This window comes from Lolium rigidum, chromosome 6 (assembly GCF_022539505.1).
Source record: "Lolium rigidum isolate FL_2022 chromosome 6, APGP_CSIRO_Lrig_0.1, whole genome shotgun sequence".
Lineage (NCBI taxonomy): Eukaryota > Viridiplantae > Streptophyta > Magnoliopsida > Poales > Poaceae > Lolium > Lolium rigidum.
Window position 1 is genome coordinate 282,945,254 of NC_061513.1, and position 17,213 is coordinate 282,962,466.

The 17,213-nt window shown below is 45.7% G+C and overlaps 2 protein-coding genes across 2 annotated transcripts; both read right to left on the bottom strand.

Annotated features, from left to right (window-relative positions):
- Positions 1-1,772: 1,772 nt before the first annotated feature.
- Positions 1,773-7,572, bottom strand: LOC124665371 (probable ubiquitin-conjugating enzyme E2 23). The gene is made up of 8 exons (XM_047202782.1): positions 7,537-7,572; positions 4,721-6,760; positions 4,315-4,449; positions 3,792-4,208; positions 3,540-3,609; positions 3,308-3,447; positions 2,796-3,107; positions 1,773-2,505 (listed from the first exon to the last, which is right to left on the bottom strand). The coding sequence occupies exons 2-8, from the start codon at positions 6,698-6,700 to the stop codon at positions 2,221-2,223; spliced, it is 3,339 nt and encodes a 1,112-aa protein (XP_047058738.1). The 5' UTR covers positions 6,701-6,760; positions 7,537-7,572; the 3' UTR covers positions 1,773-2,220.
- Positions 7,573-9,527: 1,955 nt separating this feature from the next.
- On the bottom strand, positions 9,528-14,769 carry LOC124660614 (actin-interacting protein 1-2-like). The gene is made up of 6 exons (XM_047198446.1): positions 14,357-14,769; positions 13,639-13,800; positions 12,670-12,856; positions 11,737-12,162; positions 10,646-11,053; positions 9,528-10,048 (listed from the first exon to the last, which is right to left on the bottom strand). The coding sequence occupies exons 1-6, from the start codon at positions 14,746-14,748 to the stop codon at positions 9,791-9,793; spliced, it is 1,833 nt and encodes a 610-aa protein (XP_047054402.1). The 5' UTR covers positions 14,749-14,769; the 3' UTR covers positions 9,528-9,790.
- Between the last annotated feature and the right edge of the window lie 2,444 nt (positions 14,770-17,213).

Sequence of the window (17,213 nt, forward strand, 5' to 3'; positions counted from 1 at the left end):
CCTTGACGTGCACGGCATACTAGTTAGTTGCTCTGAGAGAGTTTCCGTTAGTGGGTGTGGTGGTATACTAGTTGTAAATTATTTGAAGTGTCACACCAGCTGACTTACCATCACCGCAGGTTCTGTTTTAATAGTAAAGACATGCGTACTAACCTTGAGCTTCCAATGGCTACCTAGTTTTGGCATGTATGCCCATAAAACATACTTGTCAGCACTAGCTGACACACATATGCGGACCCAATCGTTTCTAAACTCGGGCACGCGTCCAGGCTTTCGATGGCAGCGCAGCTTATTTTAATAAAAAATGATAAATATTTAATAAAAATTTAGTCAGGGTTACAGTACGCCCAAGACATAATGAAAGAGAGTTGAGCTGGAGAATTTGGCCAGGCTGACAATTTTGATAAATATTTAGCCGGGCTTACAGTGCGCCCACTGCTCGAGCAATAGTCCAATACAAGACAAGCCAGTGTGAGCAGAACAAGAGAGTTGAACTGGAAAATGGAGCTAGGGTGTAGCCACCAAATTAAGCAAGCAGGTACAGGAAAAAGGATGCATGTTGCATCTCTAGCGGAGCCGTAAACTGGGCAAAACCGAAAAATAACTGCCAATTTACGGGTTCAGTTCAGAAAATGGCGCAGATCACCGTAAACGAGCCAAAACCGAAAAAAAGTTTTCAGACCGAGACCGAAAACCCAACTCGGCCTGTATTTGTAGGGGCTGGAAGAGCGAACTGAACACGAACCCCTACTCGTGGAGCGTTGAAATTTCAGATCAGCCCAACTGCTTCCGACGGTACAGTCACCAAAATCCAACCAGTTTCTGGCGAGCTCGGGACGGCGTGGGGCAGCGCGGGACGGGGTGAGCTCGTTGACGGACGGGACGGCATCGTTGGCGACGTGGGACAGCGCGGGGTGAGCTCACCGCGGGCAGTGCGAGCTCGTGGGCGGGCGGGGCGAGCTCGCTGCGGGCGGGCAGGCGCGGGGCGGAGCGGCGCGTGGCCAGGCCGACGAGGCGCGGCCGGGCAGGGAGTGGCGGCCGGGCGCGGGGCGGACGTGCTGCTGGCCGGGAAGAACACGGGAGGAAGAAGAAGACAAGAAAAAAAAATTAGGAGAAAAAAGAAAAAAAAAATCTGACAGATGGGTCTTTAATGGCATATTTAAGAAATATGATGTTTTATAGTTTTCGTTTACGGGACTCTTCCGCGCCACCAATTTTTCGACCCGTAAACACAAGTTCAGTGAACTGAACTTCACGTGTTTAGTTCGCGTATTTACGGGCTCGCTCTTACAACTTACAAGTGTGAACGCCGCTACCATACCATTTCCTTCCATCTATATTACTTGTCTCTAGTATAGACCTATCTAAAACTAAAAAATATGTGTAGATACATTCTGATTTGGAGGATGTACATATTTTTAGGTAGGTTTACTTGATTGTGAGATTGACCTTGTAGTCTTTGCCAGCCGAAAGTCTGAGAACAATTTCTGGCTTGGGTTGGTCAGGCCTTCGTTCTTAAAATTCAGAGATTAGCTGCAGAAGAGTTTTTGGCTGGGTCAGGCCAACCTTTGTCAGGCTAATGCCTTCATTTTTAGTAAAGAGAGATGCTGGCTAGAAGTAAACCCTCTATATTGTTGAAGTTTAAATATGGAAATTATTGCTCCAGTGTAATAGGAAGCAACACCAATAGCAGGAAAGAAAATGACACAGTTGCAACCTGAACCAGTTAATGTTCTTAATGCCCAGATTACAGGATAGTCAAGAGTCAAACAGATAAAATCTCAGAGATACCTTCCACGAAAACACTCTTGAAAGTTGAAATCTTCACACAAACACCTTAAACTACAATGTTGACCAACACTTAAAGTGGGACAGTAACTTCAATAGGGTATGTAAACTGTGACTGGAATATCTAGGCTAGGCTTGGCTTGATCCATTAGTTGGCTTTGCATCCCTATTCCTGGAATTTCTAGGCTCGAACCAAATCTTGCATGCTAGCCTGGCCTTAATAACCCCACAAGCTCAACAAAAAAACATAAACTGTGAAGGGCACCTCGATTCCCCAGTTTGGAAGAGACGGATTCATTTGGAACCACATTTCCCAAATGTTCACATAGAAACAACAAATGTTGAATGTACAATTATATGAAAAACAGTGGGGGTGAAGTTTATCATGTTTCTGAAGCCAAAAGAAGATCTGAATGCAACTCGGCTCAGTGGTCAGCTTTCTTGAACACTTTCTGTTTTCCCAGCTTCTGTTTTCCCGAGGTGCTCGTACTGGCTGCAGTCAGCTCCGATGTCCTTCAAAGCTGTGACCAGCCGTGGTAAGATTTTGCCTAATGCAAGCTTGAAACCCATGGAGCAAGAGTACTCCTTGTTCTTATCAGTGGAACAGGCATCATCGTTGAGCGTGCCAACCACATCTCCTTGCAAATAAGCCTCACAAGCTTTCAGAATGTAGTGTCCTCGCTTGCAGAAGTGATTTTTTACAAAATCCTCAAAGTGCTGCAGCAATAGTAATAAATGTAAACAATCAGAACCTCAAAGGATTAAACGAAACTTATGGCTAAGGTTCTATGCAAGAGCAAGGTAATTAATATCTTTGGGTCATCATGGTCCGCTTAATTATCATGAAAAATATATAATGATCTAGAATACATGCATGTTGGCTCATGACGGAGAAGTAGAAAGGATAAACATGGTGTTCAGAAAATAGTCTTTGTTCATTTGTTGAATTAACTACATAATGACAGTATGACATGAATGAACTGGTTACCAAGAGAGGGGTGTATTACCATTGGAGGCCGCCTCAAGATATACAGCATAGACCTCACGCTCAGCAGATATGTGTTTTCATTGTATGGCAGTGCATTCTTCTCCCCTTCAACAGTACCAACTTGCTTCTCATATCCAGCTTCATTAAAATAGGGCTTTTCATTGAGAACCAGCCCCTGAAGTGAAACTAGCACTTGGAGAATACTAGATGATGATGGATCCCATACTTCATTTCCTCTGCCACTCCAGGTACCTAAGAGGCTCAGACAAACCTTCCCATCCACGTAAAGGTTTGGATTTACACGCAAGCCACCAGAATGATAGTACGCCGACTGCAGATTTGGCAATAGATGTTAACAATGGGAAAGTTGCAGTCAGTGCCAGCAGAACAACTAGCTCTTATGGACTCACTTACAACGTAAACTGAAAGCAGCTGTGGTAACCAGAATAAAGGCGCAAAACAAAAAAGAATAGGCCATACATTATGTAAGACGTGGTAACCACAATGGGATTATTTAATTGTGGTACTTACCGGAGGGGCTTGTGGGAATTCAGGTGGAAGGTGGAAGTCAAAGAAGAATAGGCCATCTTGGTACGGTGTGCCACTTGCTCCAATAATCACCGCTCTTATGAGATCCATACGATCTTCAAATACCCTCACATAAATATAATCTACAATTGCAGTAAACATAGCATCAGCAAAATTATAAAATGTGTGTACACTTTTTGGCAGAATCATTCTACTTAATCAAGATGAAAAAAACCTGGTAGATTCTTCTCGAGTATACTCCATTCCTGCTGTACCTTTTTGACCCATTTTCTTCCACCAGTGCCCTAGAACATTGTTTAGCTATATTTGTAAGCAAGGAAATACCAACAAAATAATACAGTAGACAAAGAAACTAACAATAATAATAAGCATGCCCTTCAACACAAATGTCTGTTCAAGATGCAACACAGGAGCATAATACATGTATGGATATAAGTAATAAATACAGTGGCGTAGCAGAACTTACATGTGCTATGTTTTCAAGGTAATGATGGTCTGGAGGGCACTGCAGAACGTCAAAATGTTTCAAGCAATCAGAATCTGCAGGCTCGTCAGCCATAACCACATCTGCAGACTTCTCAGCAGAAGAGTCGTTTGTTGTCATAGCAGTGCATCCCGATGTCGCGATGTGGTTCTCATCCTCGATTTTATCAGTGTCCTCATCACCAGATTCTGAAACCTCATTAGATTCAACTTCATCCATAGCATCTGAGTTTGACCCATCTAAATGCTTTTTACCTCGGGCGAAGAGCTCACTTGCAATTCGGGTTACAAAGCCAAAAGCAGCAGTCAGTGGACCACTTGCGACAGAACTTTCCTCCTGGGAATCAAATGACCCATTCTCCATTGGAATGCTATTGTCGGCTATATTTTGTGAATCATCCTGAAACATAAGGCAGCAATCAATGAAGGAACAAAAGGAAGCTAAAGGGTGCTTCGGAGAGGAATGACTGGACCAAGAAAAATGACAGCCTGGCAGTAGAGAATACATTTGCAGAATCATCAGGCACGTCCATTTCATTATCATCAACAGTCTCCCAGCTAGCAGCATCAGAGGCAGTTCCATCATCTAGCGAGGCACCGTCGTCTTCTCGGCCAACAACATATATCTCATGAGGCCCAACCTGAAATAACAATACAAACTCATTAACAAAAAAATAGAGGTAGTACATGCAGCAGGTTATTTTTTGGAAGTCTCAGGTAGTAGAACGCTTCCAGATGAACATGAGCAAAGCAAACAAAATAAGGTTAGGCTGGACAAGCCTCAACGGGGTGACAAGGCAAAAATTGATGATCAACAGTCCAGTAACCGACATGAGATAACATAGAACTCCTAATGCTAGTTCTTTCACATAAATAGCAGTAGTTGCTGCATTAACTGCACTTATGTAATACCTTTGACAGCGACCCATCACCCCAAATGACTTGAATCTCACCATCTTGGAAACCCACTATATTTCCAACCCAGGAAAGGCCGGTAACTTCTGAACTGGGTTCCGTTTGTGAAAGCTGTTGCTCTGCCTCAACATCAGAGGGCACCGTATTTGAAGCAGCCAACGCTTCTGCCGAATCTACATTATTGTCCACTTCCATGGTGCTTCCACTAATGGTTGGTTCCAGAGGATGTGAAACTGATGGCAAGCGGACCACGACATCTCCATAACAATAATCATAGTCTGGGTGGGGATCCAGTTCATATGCACTAACAATTTCAGTACACTCAATTTCCCTAGGCTCCTGTGAGTGCAATGAAGGCTTAAACCACGTCACAGATACAGTTCTGTCCTTTGCATTAACACTTTTAACAAGACCCGCACGCCTTGCTTCAGACGATCCGTCAAAATCATCAGATACCTTGTCCACAGCGTACTGCTCTGGGAAGAAGTCATGATCATTTGGACTCTGGATCGGGATCAGTGAGATGGAACTTACTCCATATTCTTTTGTCCCATCTTGCCATATGACATCAACCTTAGTATGCGTGTCTGCGATCAGCAGGGCTCTTTCAAAGATCTCATCTCTTCTTTTTGTTCTTTTATGCTCCTTTTTAAAAATAAGTTTTCTACTCTTTTTTCTGTAAGTTGCATTATCCTGCACTCCCTCCTTCGGAGCGGTTGGTACACTAGTGCCTGATTCTGAGTCTTTGGTTACAGTTGCATTATCTCCATCGGAGATATTTGGTTGATCAGCAGGACAATCACCATCTTTTTGCCCGGGATTTGCATCTGTTTTACTATTTTCATCCTGAACATCAATGGAAGATTCAGGTGTATCAGATGTTAGACAGGAGTGCTCGGAATTTAGCTCTTTCGCTTTTGAACATTCCGTTAAAGCAGCATTGGTACATGATGATGTGCATGTGTTAGGAAAGCACCACTCAGTCAATTGCCAGTTTGCATATGAAAAACAAGACAGGAGAGTCAGATCCTTTGGGTTCTGCTCCTCGGGAGGAACAGATTCCTGATTTGTACCACAGTGTGCAGACGCAATCCAATAGACAATGACTGCAGCAGTTTCCACCTTTATGACAGTAGCATCCATCCGGCTTGCTTTCCATATTCCATGGAGCCATCTGGATGTTTTGTACACAGACGAAGAGGCCGCCTTCACACGCTGTCCTGGATAAAAGGGGCATGCTACATCTGGATGCAATGGCCCCGTAACCTTCTTTAGGCGCATTGGGTCTGCCCTTGAAACCTTGCAAACAGCACCATCCTCAAACAACACAGTGATATTATCAAACACCTCATCAACTCGACCAAGCCACAGGCCATTGACAACATAGTCGCCCACATTGAACTCCCTGATGCGCCTCAGATCCTTGGCAGACACACCCTTAACAATATCCCCACGAGCACTTTTCAAATCAACCACGAGGCTGACATCCGCAACGAGCCCCATCTGGCCAGTCGGGTCAGAGGACGAAGCAACCATGTCTCCATGGAGGAAACTCCTGTCAACCACAACCACGCTGTCGATATCTTCCGTCATCTCCGAACCATCGATCCACTGCACCCTAACCTTGTTATCCGGCAGGCTGTCAAGATCAGACCCATGGCTGCAGTTGTCACCATCAGCAGCAGCAGCAGCAGCAGCGGCGGCAGCGCCACCACCCTTCTCAGTTCTGTGGGAACTTTTACGCTCATTCTCCTCGGTGTCAGTGTCGTCATCGGTGATGCTGCCTTCGGAATCGTACTCGCCGGCTACTTCCATCACCAAACCACGGGCATCTGCGTTTTCTTTCAGGCAAACAACGTCTTCCCTGTAGATGAACACGTCTGCCGCTGCTTCGGGCTCGCCGGCAGCCGCGGGCGCCTCGTTCTCCTGGCTCTGCTCGGCAGCGCATACGGGGGAGTCGTTTGGCTGGTCTTCCATGCTTGAACGAACGAAGCTGTACAGGCAGGCTGGCAGCAATCCTGGAAGCACTCTGTTTAACTGTAAAAAATAGAGGATATGTATTACAAAATTAGCACGGCAATTCACGCAGCATGAGCAGGTTGATAAACATTAAACGGGCGTATGTAAACTGCTGGAAAGTAGAGTTGCGCAAAAACTTGGAGCGCGCAGGCTCCTCGAGGGTTTGATACGGCTAGCATAGACGGAATTATATGCCTTCCAAGTTTGGAAGTGCAAAGAATGACCCACTTAAACTCCAACTGGGAATACCTCTAGCGGTTGGCTCCGAGCGCCCTGCTCACGCCTGGTTGAACCCGGTGTGACGGTGCTCCATCAATCCACCGTGGCCTGTCTCCTAGTACTAGTTCATGATCCTACAGCATGATGAATCGCGGTTGAGATCCTAGTTTCGGTCACCGCGTCAGCACCGGCGGAGCGGTTACGAAAACTAGGCGCGCGGGCAGGCAACGGGACGGATAGGTGGGGGAAACTATGCGGGCGGGCGGGCGACGGAACCGACAGGTGGCACCGCGGGGGAAGCAACCGCCGTAGCGTGGAACCGATCGAGACCTAGTAGGGGGAGAGCGGAATCGGCGTCGGGAGCCCAGCGGCATGAGCAATCGGGCTTCTCCGACCGCGCGCGCGCGCGAATCGGGGGCGCGGCCGGAGACCCTGTCGTCGACCAACCGGGGGTTGATGGTGCTACGGGGCGAGGAGCGGTGAGAGGCGGCCGGCGCCGCGAGATCAGGGACGGGGCGGTGATAGGGGGCGAGAGCAGCGGGGGGAGAGAGAGGTTGGGAGCGGGGGCGACTGACCTGGGGCGATCGGACGGGAGGCAGGGAGATCGCGCGGCGGCGGCGGCGGGCGGGCTGGCGGCGGCGCCGATGCGGCGCGCGGGGCGGGCGTGCCCTAGGTGGTGGAGGTGGGGTCGTGGGAGAGGCGAGAGGTGCGGAGACGAGAGGAGAGAAGCGAGAGAGAAAAGAAGAAGAAAAGGAGGAGGTGGTGGTGGCGCAGGCAGGGCACGATGGCGATGAGATATGAGCAGTTCCAGTTTGTGTGTGTGGGTCGGTTGGACTTGGACCTGAATACGGTTCCTGCCCGCTTGCGGTGCGATTGTGCGATCCATGATAGTAGGTCGTTGAGCGATGGGCGGTGCACCGTCTACGCTGGCTTCACGTCAGTTTGCTTGCTTGCTTGCTTTGTTTGGATAACCGCCGTCCGCCCGGAATTGACATTGTGCACCTATGCAGGCAGCCCATATAGGCACCCCAATAGACTAAAAACAATATAGTAATTTAAAAAAAGTCAAAAGAAATTTGAATCTTCCTGGAAACCAAGGATGACCAAGTTTGTACTCGGAAAAAATATTTACAAACGAAATGGTTTCCATGGTCTCCTTGGCAAGAAAAGACAAAATTATGACAAATATAAAGTGAACAATACCTGGTTATCGGGCGTTTCGAGTTTGTTCTTTTTACCCAGGATACAATAAAAGTGATTTCCTAGGGAAATAAATTTTGTTTCAAGTACAATACCTGGCCATCTTTGATTCCCAAATTTTTTTGATTTTTTTGAACTTTTAAATTTTTAATTTTTATTTTTCTGAGTATAGGGGTGTGTGGCACCCGAGAGCCGATCTGTGTTTCCCAAATTACTCTGCACTATGATCAGCATAAGGTTACATCCGCCGCCCTCTTTTCCACTAAAAAGCTAGCTGCGGTCTCCACCTCCGCCTCTTCTATAGTACATAGGTTTCTTTCGGCCACGCGTTGAACAGTTAGGGAACCTGATTTGTGAGTAGAGTTTTTAATAACATTAGTGTCTTTAATTATGTTAATATGTTGGTGGAAGTTTTGTATTGGACTTCAATGTCAACGATAAGTGTGATCCTTAGTCTTCCGTTCGACGACGAGATCTCTATCCTGACACCAATGCTGGTGTTGGAAAATTAATTCTCTCTAGGTATGGTTCTTAGTTCTGGACTTTTTTCTCAGGTTTGCCGCAAGAAAGATTATCTTCGCAATATTTGTTCCGATCGTTACGTCCTCGACAATGGTTATTCATACACTCGACTCCTAGGCAACATCGATAATTTTTTCAGTTGCTTTTTCTTGAAATACCGGTGTTGGTGTTCTTGATGATGTTCGTTGATTACTTTAATGGTGTTTTTTTCTTGAAATACTTGTATTGGTGTTCTTGGTGATGTTGGTTGATTACTTTAATGATGTTTTTTCTTGAAATATTGGTGTTGTTGTTCTTGATGATGTTGATTGATTACTTTAATGGTGCTTGCTCGTAGCCTTGGCTGCTAATATTTAAAGATTTGTGGTTTGGCATCTAAGATTCCAAAGTTGTATCTTGAAAAAAGTAAGAGTTCAAAAATCTCATAGATTTGATCTTTTATTTAAAACAAAATCATTGCAACAGGTGGCAGCAGTACACCAACCCCCAACATTACACACAAAAGAACCTTATCGGCGTGTAAAGTCAGCATGCCCACGGGCCACCACCATGTTCTTTCCTTCATGGAAGCAACAAGCACCGCTTCTGGATCTTGTTCCCTCATTTGCCCTCACACCGGTAGAGAACCGTATACCCTGAACGTTCTGCTGCTGCATTGCGATATTCTCAGCTTGGACATGTATCTTGCTTCGTGCCAATGCCATGGGTTTTCTCGAATGGATATGGTTATACAATCAACAAGAAACAACAGCATGATAAAGCTTGTTTATGATGAAAAGTACATATCGGTAGCTGTACTGGAATAGTGTTCTAAAAACAAGAGGTATAGGTGTATGATTCGTGACAAGCAAAAAAATGTCAGTTATTAACAACTACTCCAGGGAGCAGACTCAAAAAAACCACACACCAGCATCCCTGTATTCTCAGCCGCTCACAAAACCAGATGCATGGAAATAACGACAGTAGAGTTCTTCGTGGAGCATTACAAGAAAGCAAAGACTAAAAGGTGATGCCACGGCCTGTGGAAAAACAGCGAGACCATGCGGGCAACAGCAAGCGAAGTTTATTTCAATCGACACTGAAGGAATGCTAACTGATGATGGGCGCCTATTGTTGTGGCAGTTTCCAGACGCGGACACAAGCGTCCTCACCGGCAGTCACCAGAGTATCGTTGTCAGCGAACGTGAGCCCGTGGACTCCGCCGAGATGAGCTCCCTTGATGGTGATGCGGCTGGATGCTGGCTTGTCCACGTCGTATATGATTGCACAGGTATCTATTGAGCCTGTGGCGACCAAACGACTGTCAGGTGACCAGGCCAGGGAGTTTACCCGAGCTGTGTGGAACAGCATGTTCTTCAGCTTTATCTGTGGAAGAGAGCAATATTAGATGCAGTGTAATCCAGATATGGTACACCAAGGGAGCAAGTTTCAGTTGGTAACAGTATTTCAGGTAAAGCGGTAGTGGACAGTACTCGACCGAAGCTTTAACAGCCATATAACCCTCATCCTATGTCTATCCATGCATATTGAGAGATAATATTTAACTATTAATGCTAAATTCATGAGCTTATTTAACACAAGAAACATGAACAGAGGTTTCCGCAGAAAGGGCAAAAACAACATTGGTATGGAGTAATTTCTACTTGAAGGCATGTTCCATCACCCAAAAATCACTACAAGCTAGGTGCAACACGGCAAGCACATAATAGTTAACACACGATCAACTGAAGGGAAGGGCATATTCAGAACCAGCACAACAAATTTGGGATATATTCGGAATGAGAAATACTTTGAGGGCATATTTAGAACCAGATAATTATTAAGGACAAATTTAAAAAAAAAACTCTGAATGTACATGCTAGATAGTGTAACGCCTAACATGTTCTGACCTAATAAGAAAGTCTAGCATCCATTATTGGGCAAGTAAAAGAAGATTAAAAAAAAGTGATGAAATAACAGTACCTCTCTAGTTGCCCGATCCCATGCAACAGCTTCCCTGTTGGTATCAGCAGAAGCAAACATGGAAACATCTGGTGAATAATGTATGGTAGTAATAGCACCCCGGTGTTTTTCAAGTACCGCTTCTTCTGTAACAGTATCCCCACTGATAGAATAAATTCGCAGTTTCCCGTCTTGCGCACCCACGATAGCTTCAGTGCCATCAGGAGAAACAGCAGATGAAGTGATAGTATAACTAACTTTGGTTGTGGAAGTGACTGTTGTCTTGTGCAGCAATACGATCGCAGAATCTGTGGTAATCAGTGCAAATTCAGGTAGCTGAGCTGCAATGTTTAAAGCATTTGGCTGACCTCCGACATCAACTGACTCAGCGTCTCCACACTGATTTCCATTAAGAGGAATTCTAAAGACCTGTTTTCAAGGAAAATACATAAGCTCCTCATCATAACTAAAGCCTAACCATTGTCCAAACAGAAAAAAGAATGCCATGAAAATCTTCAGACCAATTGTTAATTTTATCGGTAGTGATGAAATTAAACTAAACAAGCCACATGCCAACAGATTTTTTTTGTAGTACTCCGTCTGATCCATAATCAGTGTCGGGGTTTTAGTTCATTTAAGTTGAAAATTTGAACTAAAACACTGACACTTATTATGGATCAGAGGGAGTATTATTTTTGGGCAACTAAGGATTAGGGAACCAATTACTACACAGCGTGACACATCAAGGTTGAAACACAAACTTCATAGGTGTTACTAAACTTGCATTTCAATCCAGCAACCAAGTGCAATGAACTTAAATCCTATGATTGATACCATCTATATCCGATAATGAGATAAAAATATATTAGAGTACCATCATATTGATGAGCTAATATGGGCTAAAAATGCAAGACATGGTTCTTTTAGTAAGCCTATCATGTAAGCTAAGCATAGAGACGATGATTACCACTTCATACTTAAATGGTTAAACCTATACATAACATGAAGAGAAAGCAATCCCAATAAATATAAAATTGATTTACTCTGATATATAATCTGATAACATTAACCACATAGATCACCTAGAGGTTTTCTTAGTTCTTAGTTCTTACCTTGTTATCATACCCTGAAGTGATCAGCTCCTCTTCTGCTGCAACAAAGCATTTGATCTGGGTGTTGTTCTTACGAATCAACCTGCCACCATATCCAACACCATGTATCCATCTTATGATGACACCATCGTAGCTTGTAGATAGCATAGTTCTTGGGTTACTTTGAGGAAAGTATACCAGAGAACTAACAGTCTTCAAATGTCCTGCAAACGACACTGGCTCTTTTTCTGGATTGCTTGCCGAGAAGACGTTGAATGTCCCACCAAGAGAGACTGTGACAAGATGATCATTCTGCCAGAGGCAACCCACAAGCATGTCATCTACACCACCTATACCAGGACAAACCAGAGTTCTGTTCACTTTTCCACTGGCATCCTCCATGATATCCCATATTTTCGCAGTTTTATCAGCAGAAACTGTTAGAACCTAAATGTAAGAGCAACAAACAAATTGCAATTAGGAATAGGACCTGAAGGTATGATCGCTAAAAAAACACCTGAAGGTATGAGCAACAAAGATGTCGCCATTAAGAATAGATACACATGCCAACCATAATTGCTTAGAGCGAGACAAACTAATTGACTGGTAGCAAAGATGCATTAATACCATTAAAGTACCCTAGCTAAAGATTAGATTATAGTTTCAGCTACAGACAGTAATGCATGTGCATCCTAGGTACAGAAATCTTGCAAGTACAGGATAAATAGTTCCAGTTTTGCAGGTATTACATCACCAATATAGATAGATCATGCTTTATGATTAACAGCATTATGTTCTGCGAACTACAATATATGAATCTGTGGTTGGTTCTGTAACCATGCCTAATGAAGGAACTCAAGAACAGACCAAGCCCAATCTCGATGGACCAGAAACTGGTGACATTATGTGTGTACACAGTAACTGATATCAGGGAACAACTCGTATTAAAATTACTTGTTTACTGTCAGGACTCCAGCTAACAGCATATATGCTCCCAGTATGACTGTCTTCACTGGATAGTTCTCCGATCTTGTCTCCAGTTTTTCCATCATATATTAAACCCTTCTTATCTGAACTCACAGTAATAAACTTGCTTCCATCAGGTGCATACCGGATACAGTTAACAAAGTTAGAGTGATCCCTGAAATTTAAAGGGAAGAGACAATGTGAAATTCATGTCTAGGAGTCCAAGAAAGAAAATAAATTACAAGATGAACCGACGGTCCATAACAAATGAAAAAATAAGTATTTGTGAAATATGGAGCAAACATGATTCCTACATGGCCTCCACTCAGTGGGAAACATCATAATGGAGCAATGTGTAGAATCTAAGTACTCCAATTGCATATCATGTTATGTCACTATAGTTAAGCAGTTAAGCATAAGCTAACTTCATGGGATTAAGCTGCCGCAGAATTTACAGCTGCAACAAGCAAAATGTAATTTCTACATAGTCCAAAGAGGAAACTAACAGCAAACAAACTGTTTTTGTAGGTGAAAATAAACATAGTGTGTGCTAATCAAATAATGGGCTCACAACTAGATCTAGGAGTAAACAGAGACAACTTTGTGGTTTTAGCCTCGAGTGTTCAGCGCTACAGTTCAGATAAGCAAATTTCTGTAAGGGCAGGATTAAAAAACACGGGGAAATTAGCACTATATATGGTACCGTACGCAGGCACAAAAACAGAAGTAGATTAGACATGTGATTTTTTTTGTTAAGACATTCTATATACAGAGGCAAACGGAAGGTTAATGCATGCACACATACTGTGGTATCAAGTAATATCTGGCTTATGTGCAGCGAAGTTACAAAACAGAATGATAAAGAAACAAGCCTTTCAAAAAGAAAAACTACGAGAACACACTTTGCAGTACGCGTCTGAAAGTAATAAAGTATGAATGTCAGAATTCACAGTTGACCTTATGGAGTGCTTGAATTTGAATGGTGGCCCTTCGTAGAAATTCGCGAGAAAATCTTCACCACATGTCACAATGCGAAATGGCCGTGTTGGCTTGAAATCGCAACTCAAAACTCTCTTTGAGTGCCCATCGAAATCGCCGACCGTGCTGCCGGAGTCCCACCTACACATTTGGGAGAATTTAGCATATAAGATTATATACCCGGAGTGAAACAACACATAAGGACTCAGTGCAAACAGCATGGCATTCTCTAACCAACGTCTTTCACCCCAAAAGACGGTGAAAGATCATGTCCCTATTATCTTCATGAAAAATCACCCCCAATTACCTGAAGGAAATTCTCACGGAATACATCCATCAACGGATTCTTAGTGCAAAATTATGTGAATCACCTTCTCACCGTAGAAATTACAGGGAAAGATAAGGTAGATCGTGTATTATTATTAGGTTAGATAATGATGATTGAGTCTTAAAGTATAAAATAGGAACCAAATGTCAATGACAAGCTACGTGTCCATCTAATCTCCATCATAAATGACCCCTTAAATTGAGACAAAATCTCCACCGTGTCCAGTATTCGTTAGAAATGGATCGTTAATGACAGAAGATCATTGATAACAAAATTCCCCTAAATCCTTGTACGATCTGCCGAGATCGGTACGTAACGGGCATGGGACACAGATAGGACGGGCGGGGGGAGGGAGCGCGATCCGCTTACATGAAGGCGCGGACGAGGGATTTGCCCTTGCCGTCCCCGGAGACGACGATGCGGAGGCCGTCGGGGGACCATCGGAGGTCGTCGACGCGGCCTGAGATGGGGCGGAACTCGGCCTTGAGCGCGCGGTCGCCGTTGCGGCCCCAGACGCGGACGCAGCCGGAGGCGTCGGCGGAGGCGACCCACTCGCCGTTGGGGGAGATGCGGGCGACGGTGGTCGGGTAGGCGTGGTCCGTGTAGGCCCAGGCGTCGAGCGGCGCGTCGAGGCGGCGGAAGATGACGCTGCGGCCGGCGCAGTAGACGATCGTGTCCGTCTTCGGGTCGCCACCCAGCAGGATCCCCCGCCCGCGCTCCGTCGCCGGCGAGCACGCGTACGTCTCCTGCAGCTTCGCCATTTTTGGGGCGCTGCGTCTCGGTTTCTCTCTCTGTTGATTGCCTTGGTTTGATTGATCTGGGAGGGAGGGAGGGAGGGAGGGGGGCCGCGAGTGGGATGGGAGTGGACGGTGGTTATTTGGTTACGGCATGGGGCTGGTCTGTGTACGAATGGTGGCGCCCCGTAGGAGATTTTGCTGTGTGATTGACGGGTGGGGCCAGGAACAAATGGGTCCCATAACTCAGTGGGAACCAGGAACCTATGACACAAGACCTAGTCTCATGAGTCCCAATGCCTTCCTGGTGCTTGATGGCGTTCAAGGCCTTTGGGTTGAGCTCTAGCCCAAAGTTCATGATGGGTTGAGATTTTCTCATGTGGATACACAAGGGGCAATCCAGGAGCGGCAGAGAAGGAGTAGGGGACAAGAGTGTCGGAGAGTAGAGCGGTAGAGAAGGAGTAGGGGACAAGAGTGTCGGAGAGTAGAGCGGCAGAGAAGGAGTAGGGGACAAGAGTGTCGGAGAGTAGAGCGGCAGAGAAGGAGTAGGGGACAAGAGTGTCGGAGAGTAGCGCGGCAGAGAAGGAGTATGGGACAAGAGTGTCGGAGAGTAGAGCGGCGGAGGAGCATTATAGAGGAAGCTGCGAAGGGTGACGTGTGAGGAACTTCCATGCCGCGGAGAGGTGAGTAGTGCGATTGGATTGAACCGACTGGTCGTGTTAAGCAAGAGCAACTTCGCGGTAAGTATCTTTACAATCAAATCTATTTTTGAGAGTTATGGTAACAAATTCTAAGCTTCCTACTAGAGCTCAGAGCTCTCAATTGAAAGTATTAGTATTTCCGACATACACGCGTGTACAAGATAGATTATTTTTTTACGACATTTTCTTGAAGTCAAAGTTTTCTTACTTGAAGTCAGAGTTATATCACCACGGTACAACAGAGGCAGGATCTTCCTTTTTGAGGGAAAGCTAGTCGGCAAGCTTTATTGATTCTTAAAAACACTTGCATTGTTTATAAACTTTGGAAATAAAAAAGCTAGGATAATCCTTATAAAAAAACTTGCTCAGAAAACTATGCCTAGTTTGCTCATGTACCGTCTCATTAGAGCATCTCCAGACGTGTCCCCCAAACCGTCCCCCAAAGAGCGCCGGATCGAGCGTTTGGGGGACTTGTTTTGTTCGTGCCGCGTTTGGGGACGTCGCTCCCCAGCCGCATCCCCCAAACGCCGCCTCCAATAAGAAATTCAAATAGTTTGCATTCAAAAGAGATCGTTCCCGCCGAATCGTCGCGATCAGAGTAGCAACGATCATAGTACTCGGCGCACGATCATATTACAGACCGGTGGTGCATGCTAAATTAGAAGAAGGGGTTAGCCGACGACGACGTATCCTGAGTCGACGTAGGCCCGTCGATCACGATCACCTCGTCGCAATCTGTCCGGTGCTGTGCATGCTCCGTCTGCTCCGTCGCCGATGCAGAGGCAGAGACCGACGCAGGTGTAGCAGTAGAAGACGCGTCTGCCGGCTCTTGCTCCGCGGTTGCTGCCGCTACCGCTGCCTGGGCCGCCGCGTCGGCCGCAGCCTCGATCGCCACCATTTTGGCTTTGATGTCGTCGAGGATATGACCTTTGAAGAAGTTGTGCGCCGCCCGCGTCCGGGGAGACATTCCCTATGTCGACGCTCTCAGCATGGACATGTCATCCCTGCGTTTCTTGAGCTCGAACTTCTCCTCTTGCCTCGTGAGCAGCTCTGCCCACCTTTCGTCGGCCTTTTTGTCGCGGGAGAGAAAGGTCGAGGAGACGTCGGCGAGGCATTTCGTGATCGATGCCTGCGTCTTCTCAGACGACGCAGCGTCGGCCAAGGCGGCCTTAGCAGCCTTGTTGCCAGTAGGACGCCCTGCCGACGTTGCCAGCGACGCGTCCATATCAATGGCGTCCTTCCCCTTGGACAACGACAGGCGCGTCAACTGCCATTTGTGGTTCGTTTTGAGCTTGCTATAGCAATGCGTCAGCACAAATGACTTACGCCCATCCGAGTTCCTCCGGTAAATCTCCATGGCCCTGTCAAACTAACCAAAGGAAGCGGAATCATTTCATCGAACACAATGTAGGCACTACAGATTATGTAAGAAAGAGCCGTACCAGTTGGGAGACGTCGGCGCCGATGTCGTCTCTGGTCACTAAGTCGTGATGGTACCCATGGAAGGAGTTCACCGACACCTGGATAATGGCCCATCACGTCGATATTGCCTTTTGGCTCCTCTTCATTGTCACTTTGTTGTAGTCGCTGTTGATGAGCTTCCGCTCATCGAACTCGGCCTTGATCCTCGCCAATACTTCCCGTATTTTTTGTTGGCGCCAATGATGGAGTCATGGCTCACCTGCGCCCACGACTCGCACAGACATAGATCCTACAAAACCGTCCACTTGGGTTCTCGTGTGCCCGATGATACGTCTCCGACGTATCGATAATTTCTTATGTTCCATGCTA

Excerpts from the sequence above, each read along its gene's own strand:
- LOC124665371 (XM_047202782.1), bottom strand. The coding sequence starts at position 6,700 with ATGGAAGACCAGCCAAACGACTCCCCCGTATGCGCTGCCGAGCAGAGC. Across the intron at positions 3,448-3,539 it reads ACTCGAGAAGAATCTACCAG|ATTATATTTATGTGAGGGTA; the intron begins GTTTTTTTCATC and ends CTGCAATTGTAG. Across the intron at positions 2,506-2,795 it reads TCTTGAGGCGGCCTCCAATG|CACTTTGAGGATTTTGTAAA; the intron begins GTAATACACCCC and ends CTATTGCTGCAG.
- LOC124660614 (XM_047198446.1), bottom strand. The coding sequence starts at position 14,748 with ATGGCGAAGCTGCAGGAGACGTACGCGTGCTCGCCGGCGACGGAGCGC. Across the intron at positions 11,054-11,736 it reads CTTCAGGGTATGATAACAAG|GTCTTTAGAATTCCTCTTAA; the intron begins GTAAGAACTAAG and ends CCTTGAAAACAG. Across the intron at positions 10,049-10,645 it reads GGGATCGGGCAACTAGAGAG|ATAAAGCTGAAGAACATGCT; the intron begins GTACTGTTATTT and ends TCTCTTCCACAG.